The following is a 10,170-nucleotide window of genomic DNA, read 5'->3' as shown; positions in this document are numbered from 1 at the left end:
GGTATGAAAATATTCAGAAGAAAATTGGTCATAAAATTGAAAAGACTAGTATAAATTAAATTTCTTTAAAAAGTTTTGATCGCTATAAATAATTTAAAATTGTCTAACAAAGCAATTCGGATTCGATTATTTAAATATATTCATGTCGTATTTAACATAGTTTTGGTGTGGTGGTGTTTTGAAGAATACTCATTGGAGAAACGTCCATTAATCTGTAGTTTATTTCGTAAGACATCATCGTTTCTACAATAATTGTAATTGTTGTCTTGTCGCTGTTACATGTTTGAGCCTATTTATGTACAATAGTCCCAACATATTCGGTTTGATGAAAACGAAAAGCGCTGAAAGCAAAATTTTCCACGTATTTTGGATAATAAAAATCGATGTACAAACGATGAGACGAATACGAAAGAAAGAAAAATGGTATAAAGGTTTCGGTAATCTATGTTACGAGATTTGCAAAAAGTTATGTAACATTAGTACGAAATCGTTGTACGTAATCTACTCAGGCTGATCGATCGACAGCTGGATCATCTATAAACAATTCTTGTTTTATTGACTTTGTCGCAACATTGGCAGTTATTCAGTTGTATGGATTTATTCTCGCTTCTTGTCATTGTGTACTACATTTGTCTTTGTAAAATTAGATAGAGATAATAATTATCGAGAAATCACAGGAAATTGGATGATGAAATACTAGAATAAAAAAGGACTGTACGATTATTATAAATTTTACAATGATGATGAATATTTTTTCCACTTTCATTAGGTATATGTACTGAACTTTATCACAATGATTTTTATATTGAATTATAGAATAAACTATGTATAATGAAATTGGAAAATAATGTGATAATTGTACATTCTCTATTGGGAATACAAAATTTAAAGATATTCAACGTAAGATAGATTTAAATAGAAAGAAATGGCAACTGACGAATGAAAAGATAACAAAGACAAATTGTCACGCATCATTCCATATTTTCTCCATACATTATGAATTCGATTACTTTCCAACTAAGTTCCAACTAGTTGTATAAATTGAATATCCTAAATATATTGACGAGTATCTTTCTTATTTTAAAGACTTTCGACTATAGAATCGTAAATGGTAAAAAAAGGGAGAATCGAGCTGTCGATTGTTCAACTAGTTACATGGGTTTTCTCATTTCAATATCGAATCTAAAAAAACATCGTTAAATTCGATCGATGAAAATCTGCAACGATCGATTTTGTTCCTATTTTCCTTAATTTTTTTTTTTTACTTTTCCTGTTTCTTTTTTTTTAATAGTAGGATTCAGTTTTTAAATGTTCGACCCTTCACTGGGAAAGGAACAACGATCGTCACGAGATTATTCTGGATGGAATCGACGGGGAAATATAATAAAGAAAATTACACGCAAGCGAAATCGGCGAATGAAATAACACGCTGACCTACATAAAACTCTTTATCGTGCAATTATAAACGCCTTATAATTAAGGGAATGTCGACCAAAAATACGCTTAACACGAAACTTAACGTTAATTCTAACTCGAATACTCTTAATTTAGGCATAACGCGATACGTGTTCTGACTCGATAAGAAAACATGGCACTTATTTTAATTTAAAGATTATTTAATACAAAGATTTTTTTAATCTAAGGAAATTAAAACAACATTTTGGATGTAGATTTGTTTCCTTAAAAGTTAATAACAAGCGAAAACAAATAAATAAATGTAGTAAGATGTTTAAGATCATCGTATCTGAATGATATTTAAAAAATTCAATTTTGAATATCCCATGAATTTTCTCCGATTGTAATTGTTGTAGAATTTTCATAAAATAATTCAATAAATCCATAAAATAGCTCACTTATAAAAAGATTATTAAATTAATCGTTATTCTTGGTTTACAGTCAACCATTTATCAACTTCATTTACAGTTTACATACATCCTGCATGATGTACTTGAAAAATAAATTAAGAAAAATAAAATAATAAAAAATTCTGCGTTGTAAAAGATGTAATAAAAAGTCCTGACACTGAAAAACACTGTTCCAAGTAAACTAATCTCAGAATTGCACAGATCTTTGAAACAAAAATATACAGTTTTAATTAAGCTTTAACATGACTGTATACTTTTAATTTAAATTCCAATATTACAATCAATATGTAACAGAATATTAAATAAAAGTCTCTCCTCTGGCGATCCGTAAAAATTTTTCTCAAAGAGGCTACAAAAGGAATCCAAAATGAAGCAAAATAAAAACAGAATTTTACATAAATTTTAAATTCTCAACTCGAAGAATCACAAATATATCATCAAAGAAGTCTTAATTAAAACATCGTAACACAAGTGCTCGTGTTTTCGAATCGCGACGCGATCACGATCACGGACCTCCGACTAACGATCTAGTGACTAGACAGTAAGCAAGTGTGTTCGTATTCTCTCCGAATCAATCAATCAATCAATCATTCAAGGGTGAATGTAGTTCTTGTGTACTAGAAGGTATCGTTAGGCGATCTCGGATCGATCGATCGGCGATTAACGTGGTCGACAGGCCTCGATTCTCTATGTCGACGCACGACGGCATCGAAGAAGACACGAAGGAACCACATTTCACGTGATACCTTCGTTTTTCCTCACGCCGTGGCTCCTCCATTAAATTCGGTTACGACCTATCCAACCTTACACCCTAGATAACGCATAGATATACGCATATGTTTATGTGTCATATAATTATATATATATACACGACTTTCCTTTTTATGTACAGAATCGCAACTATTAGGGTTAATCGTTACGTAGTTCAATGTCCTTGCGGATTCATTAAAACGGAGCAGAAAGACGCGTGCCAGCGTGTTTCATACTCTCCACCCTTTTTATAATTATCCCTTTAATCTCTCGTTTGAAGATCGATTTCACACGACGCTCGATCGATTTCCCTGGCTCTGGTCGTCGAAAATTCGCCTCGTCGTCGTTTCGAACACGCTTTCCCTTCGTCACTTTCGTGCTAGAAAAATCGTAGAAAAAAGCGATCGCTAGAAAATATCGCGACGACCATTCGCTCCATCGTGAAATCAAAGTTAAGTCCACGCGAAATCAGTCGAGACGGCTGCGAAAAAGAATCGTCTGGCTGCCGAAACGAGATCATCGTACATTTCTCCCTTGATACAAGCAAAAGGTACCTTCTTATTATACGTATAAGATGCAGGGTGATTTTTTAATTAGTCAAGTCATAACGTGCATAGATTGCCATCCGTAATAGGATACTGTTAATACTTAGCATACCTAATTTGAATTGTTTCTTTAATTTAAACATTTCAGTTAGTGTCACTGCGTGTCACCGATGAGATCTGCAGCATTGAAAGCGTTAAGCAGTTTGAAGATGATTACAATTTTATAATTGATATTATAAATAAAATGTCTTTTTTTATATAGTATATGTGTTTATATATGTCAGAGATATCAGATTTCGTATGTATTTTATATGCATGTAACGACTTAAGCCTTTGGCTCATTAAAGATAAGGAGTTGAAAGCCATTACCCTGAAGTAATGTGAAAGCAGTCCCAGAAGAGTAAGTGGTCTTGACAGACGATTAAACAAATTTGAGAAAAAGAGAAAAAAATATGTCCTAACACTGAGTGTACGTGATTAGAACCCAATATCGACCTTCTAGGATCCATAGATCCTAGATTAGGGTACAAACGACTTATACATGTAGTATACATATAATATGAAAATGCGACAGTGTACGATTCGCAATGTGATTGGCATCACTGCCTTTGAATTTTATTCAACTAACGAAAAAATCACCTTGTATAAGAAGGTATCGCATATACTTTCGTTTAGGGGAATTGCATATAATTTTTAGTTATAATATTTTGTTCGGGGAGAACGTGAACGTCTCCGACATGGATCACGGACCTTGGCAAGTTAATGATCGTTTGGATGGGTGTGTAGTATTACAGAGATTGCTCTCTTGGAATATTGACAACGCGATGCGCTTACACGGATAACACTCGTTAGCTACTTACTCCTTACGATAAGTTCGACAGATTAATCGTGTTATGATTTATGATAAACGTGCATGGATAATTGTCGACTGTTCGTTACAATTCTAACGTGAGAACGTTCTCGGGATGGCCAGACTCATTCCTTGATTTATTTGAGCGATATTTTTTGAGATGGAGTTTTTTTTGTATAGAGTTGACTTTTGTGTTAGTTTTATAAAATCGATGGAGAAAGAGATGAGATATGGTCGTGAATATTTACAGGTGTGGTGAAGTGTTTATAAAGAAAATTTTGTAAAAAGTGAACGTCATTTTAGTGAAAGAAGTATTGTAAAAGTCAATTGTGACTTTTGTAATAAATTGTGATACTTTACGAATGGAACAGTGGATTCTGATAGCGAATGTACGTGTTGCGATGGAAGTATTGAATTACTTTAGAACTTCAAATAGTTACTATTTTACGTGGATGTAATCTAGTCCTTTTGTTAACAAATTATTCAAGTAAACACTTGTCTATTATTTTTCTTGTTGTTACATGTCAAATAAGTGATTCATACGAGCGTTTTAATATTAAAAGATAGTAACGATTTTTACAAATGGAATAAAATTTACGGTAGTATTCCTGATAAAAGCAACATTGTATTACACAATTTAAAATATATACATATATTCTCATATGACCATTGTGTTTATAAGATTAAATAGATATTTACACAGACACCTAATAGTTCTAGAGGTTCAATTTGAACTAGATCAAGGGGATGATCAAATCGATTCGTTATCTAAATTACATTTCGATTAAGTCGAATGATGGACTGGATTATGTTGGATGGTAGGTGTAAGTTAGGACTGAATTACATCTAGATTAGATTCAGGGGTAAATTGGGTTTGGTTTATGTCTGGTCACTAAATGTTTTATGAACTTTGTTATATAAATTAATATAATATACTATAATCGAATTAATCCACCAAAATATTAAGTAAAAATTTTTCCATTACATCCACCATAGATTTTGTAACTTTTTAACATTTGAACACCTTCATTAACACGTACGATAATTTTCGTCAAAATTAAATTATCCAAATGTTAATGAAAATGTAGAATCGAGACAATGTTCTAGTATCATTTAAATATCCTTAAATGTTTATAACTCTAATTTTCCAACACTTTCGTCGCAACACGTACATTAATTTTCGTCAAAATTAAATTATCCAAATATTACTAAAAACCTACGCTAGAACGAATGTTGTAATATCGTTTGAATTCCTCGGAATATACATCTATGATGATTTTTATCAAACAATTTCTAAAGAAAGGAGTCTGGCGTATAATATATCCCCGATTTTGGTGGCTCGATCAATGAATTATACTTTCTTTATTACGCGATCTTCGCGTAGACTCTGGTTCGTCCTCGTACATACGACGCTACTCTGTTGCATATGATACACGTTTGTTTCTCTTTTTCTGATTCTCGTACTGAGAGAACGGCGAGCGAGATACACTTATCGAAGGTGCTAACACCTACGAGAAACGTTTACTGTTTATTGTAACACGAAACAGAGCGTTAAAGATACTTCGTTATAAATAAACGGATAAACATCGTGCGTTAGATAAGTATAGAAAAATATTCTGCGATAATAAAATATTACATATTGTATAACATCGTGGCTATTTAAGAAAAATCTGTTAAGTTTATTTTTAGTTGAAGTTATTCATTTTGAAATTGTAGGATGTACAAGATTGCACGAAATTGAAAAATTGTATAAAATATAATATAACGATGGATAATCGTATTTTTGAAAGAGGATGTCATAGTTTCAAATTATACAACAACCTGTAATTCGACGTAATCTTCCCATTCTTCCAGAATGAAAAATAATAGAACAGAAATTTTTATATTTCTTGTGAAAAATAGAAAGGCATTTTTCTCAAAACCTCAGTTTTAGAACTTACAGAATTTTCCTTCTATATCCATGATACGATCGCATAAATAACACAGGAACAGTAGAAAAGAGATACACTAGACTACAATCTAAAAGCTGAAGGCAAGAAGAGCTGCCTCTGATTCGTTTAAATACTTTTCACCCAATATTTATACAACAAACTCACGAAAATAATACTACAAACATATAACAAAAGATTTGTACACATTTACTGAATACGTTATTTAAAACTCCTACGAAATAGTTCGTTTATTCAAACACAAGCTCAACTTGTCTTAAAGAACTCGCCGTGCAGGGAGTGCAAAAGAAAACGTACAGTACGTTCGTATAAATAATTAAATTAAAATAGAACAATGTACAAATACATTTTATCGCGTGTGAATGCGTATTTTCATAGTTTTTAAACTGCGAAACAGTTTTTTACATACGATCAAAATAATTAATCAAGCGAATAATTAGATACATCATATATCTTGCAGATATTTTAAATAAAAATAACAAATTATCTGATACGTTGTACGCAGCTCGTAATTATAACTAGACGCAAATCGTCTAGATTAGCCTTAAATGCCTAATGACTGCAAAGGTGTTTCTCTCAGTACGCGAAGCTACGAGTTAGCGAGCGGAAAATTCGATAGTCTGCCTTTGCGTTTCCTCCATTTAGATCGCGATCGTTGGATTACGATTCACGATTTCTCGGTTACCTTCTTGAAAAAACGAACTCTTGGTCCCTATATTTTTCTCAAAACACCTTCGCCCTCAGTTCGTCCATTTATCTTTGCGTTTCTTCCTTTTGTATCGCGAGTTCATTCGGAGAACAAATAAAAGGAAAAGAGAAAGTCATTACCTTATTACTGGGCTCGATTTCGGACAGATCGATCATACTCTGTTTAAACTTGTTCAGGAAGAGAAACTTCTTCAAAAATACGAAGTTAGATTTTAACGGTGACGCGCGCGTTCCAAATGTTTTCTCTTCTTTTTTAACCGATATTCGGTAGAGAGACAAGAGCTTTTCGATTCTTGTAAAAGCACACGAAGATATATGGACACCATAGGTGAAAAACGTGATAAGTCGTATTTCTCGTTTTTAATAGCCGTTCAAGTTCGAAGAGTAGCTTCGAAATTATATTTTTAAAAAGCTTATTTCACTTAGCCAAGTATTCCTTGAGACAATTCTTACAGGTTTCTTCTGTCGTGAAAAAGATGTTTTATAGGAAGGGGAAACTTAGTTTTCTTAACATCATGGAAAAACATTCCATGTTGTTAAACTTTAACTTTCGTTGCTAATATCTAACGGAGAAATAGATTTACCACATTTTTCCCTTTTGATTTTCATATACAAATAAAAATGAGTTCTCGAGTGAAATTTTCTCGATACGCTGAACTTTCGATTAACTTTTTATAATATATCACTTATAGCATACATAGCGAGCTAAAAATCAATCTATCAAACGACGTGCGCGTTAACGTCGCCGCTAAAATTACCACAAGCCAAATGAAACTTTTATCGTTAAGCTTTTAACGATGTTCCAAAATTGCTTCGATTTAATATTTACATCACCGTGCATAAGTATCCAGATACTTTGATCGATTTGTGATAACAGTGCATGAATTTAATCAAAGTATACAAATTAATGATGAATTATTATATTAGTAAGTAGAAGCAGCACTTGTTACCTTTTATGAAATCACCATAATCAGCATAAATCTAAATTATCCATTAAAAAACATGACAGTAATATATTTTAACGATTTCCAAAAATCGATTAGCAAGGAGCATAATGATGTAAGTCAGTTCACTGTTAGTTTATAAAAGCTTGATTGTATTTCGTTAAATTATGAAAGTATATCGTGGTAGAGAATAAAACTGGAACTTAATTAATTATGAAACTAAAGAGACAATACATTTAAAAGCTAAAACACGTGATCGTTAAAATTTTGACTTACAGCACTATGCTAATACGAAGCATATTGTACGTAGCTATAATAATTATAAAGGATAAAACCATGGCCGATTGATTTATCCGTAATTTTCTAATTAAAATATATTCTGTTGAAAATAACCAGGTATCTGGATACTTCTCAGCGGTAATATACATATGTATGTAAAATAAAAATTCCAACGAACATATCTTCATTAGGTAGACGCGAATAAAACGGTTCACTGAGACTAAAAAAGATTTACTCTTACACGAGGATTTTTTTATTCGCGAAAAAAGTACAGACGAACGTATTAAAAAAAAAAAAAGAGAAATTGTAATCTCGCGCTCGTCACCGCGTGAACACTCGAAAAAACCCAAACGACATCGTCAACATTGGGACAATGGAAACGCTTTTTGAAAAGCTGCAAACGGCATAAAGCCGCGCGCGTTACTACCGGGTCGTGTCCTCTCTTACTGATCTTGTCAAACGTTTCTCCTCTCTATCTTTCCCTTTCCTCTCTTCGTCTTTCTCGTTCGTTAAGTACGTGCACGACGACCGTCGTCTGTTACTAACGTGTAACCTAGAACCTTAAAAACGACAACGTTCGAGCTTACTCTACAGGAACGAACCTATTTTCTTCTTTTTTATTATTTTTCCATTATCCTCTGTTCCACACCTAGGAGTTTTGTTAGCGTATATCAAAAGGACTATGTACAAAAAGGGTCGGCCAAAATGTACGAAACGATTCCTCGAAAACGAATGTTCACGAGGCTGTGCCACAACTGTGAAGTTTTCGCGATCGAGGAACGATTCTTCGTTTGGCCTCGGGCTTAGGAACTATACTTACTGCTACGCGATACTGTTCAATGAATTTTTTTTTTTCATGTTCGTACTAACAGATCAGCTTCGTTTTCAGTGTACACTGAAGTACGCTTGATCGATAGACGATTTCAATCGGTGCAATCGATCTCTGTTTCCTATATTCGAACTTTGGAATCTTAGAGTCGCTTCTTCGAGCAGTTTTTACCTATGATGTCTCTTCCTTTGAACAGCGCTCTTTGCTTCGATGTACTTTACTTTATGTATAATAATGTAACAACACTATGAATAGAACACGATCGAATATTTATTTCGATCTTCTACATTAGATTCGAAGATTCGGTCTGATAAGATTTCATTTCGATAAAATTTAAGTCGTATTAATATACGTATAATATTGTTTTACGTAATATACGACTGAAAAGTGTAATAAAGTATTTGATAAATTGCTGGTTAAGAGAAATGGAATTCGAAGTTGAGAACATTTTATAGAAAGTGTCGAGACGATTGCACTGATCGTTTTAGTACACCTAAAGGGTGTCCTTAAATGACGCGAGATCACTACGACGAATCATTGTTCTTCTTCTTCTCGTTTGTCGTTCGCGAGCAAATCGCTGCAATTTGAATTTTCTTCTTTTCCTTACGTCTCGTCAACGTACGGGTGTCTCCTGTTCACGACTTCGATGTTCTTCTCCCTTTTTCGCTGTTTTCTCGCTGGATGTTACTTGCTTAAGCTCGTTTTCCCTTTTCGTAAGAGAGATTCGTGGTTGTTTTATTGTTTGGAACGAAGTTTAGAAGAGTGCGTCTATCTCAGTATCGCTCCCATTCGACGCGTTGCATGATTGCTCTTTTTCACTGAGCGTTCAGTTCAGACCTGCCGAGAGGAAGTTGAAGAAAAGGAACGTGATTTAGTGCGACTGAAAGCTGTGTTTTTAATTAAATGTCAGATTTTTGTCGAGTAAAATATTAAATAAATAAAAACCATCAAAATTCTTCTATTACATTTTGTTAATATTATCATTATGTAAATTGTAAGTTATGAACTACGGATGCTTATGCAAATTCTTTTCTTTATGAATGTAAATAAAAAGATGGAACTTAAGTAGAAATTTCATCTATTTATTTCACTTAATATTAGAAAAAGTACTTTGAATTTCATCATTTTGAATTCTTACTAGACGCATAGTATCGGATAAAAATTTAAAGTTTAAAGACTTTTATTAAACGTAAATTGAGATCACTTACTTCAATGCTTTGTAACGTTCTTTCTCTGGATTGTTGTCTGGTGGTTCACACTCGAAAGACGCCAGAGCTAAAGCTACATTATCAAAAGAAATAAATTAGAGCAATACTGGCGATGCTTACAACGAACAAAATATTTGTTAATATCTAAACAACTAAAAATAGCTTTCTTTTATTAATTACAAAATAAAGGTTACTTTAGTTTCCAATGAAATAATCTGAAATATTATAACAGCATTTGAATAA

The 10,170-nt window shown here is 32.9% G+C and overlaps 1 protein-coding gene across 1 annotated transcript in view; it reads right to left on the bottom strand.

Annotated features, from left to right (window-relative positions):
• Positions 1-203: 203 nt before the first annotated feature.
• LOC100645439 overlaps positions 204-10,170 on the bottom strand; it is a 707,019-nt gene continuing 697,052 nt past the window's right edge. The window contains exons 13-14 of the mRNA XM_048405181.1: positions 9,928-10,000; positions 204-9,556 (exon numbers count right to left, since the gene is read on the bottom strand). Coding sequence (XP_048261138.1) covers positions 9,535-9,556; positions 9,928-10,000 — 95 coding nt within the window. The 3' untranslated portion in view covers positions 204-9,534. The remainder of the gene's footprint in view (positions 9,557-9,927; positions 10,001-10,170) is intronic.

Source organism: Bombus terrestris, chromosome 4, assembly GCF_910591885.1.
Source record: "Bombus terrestris chromosome 4, iyBomTerr1.2, whole genome shotgun sequence".
Taxonomy (NCBI): domain Eukaryota; kingdom Metazoa; phylum Arthropoda; class Insecta; order Hymenoptera; family Apidae; genus Bombus; species Bombus terrestris.
Note: the sequence above shows the minus strand (reverse complement) of the source record. Positions and strands in the feature narration are given on the sequence as shown.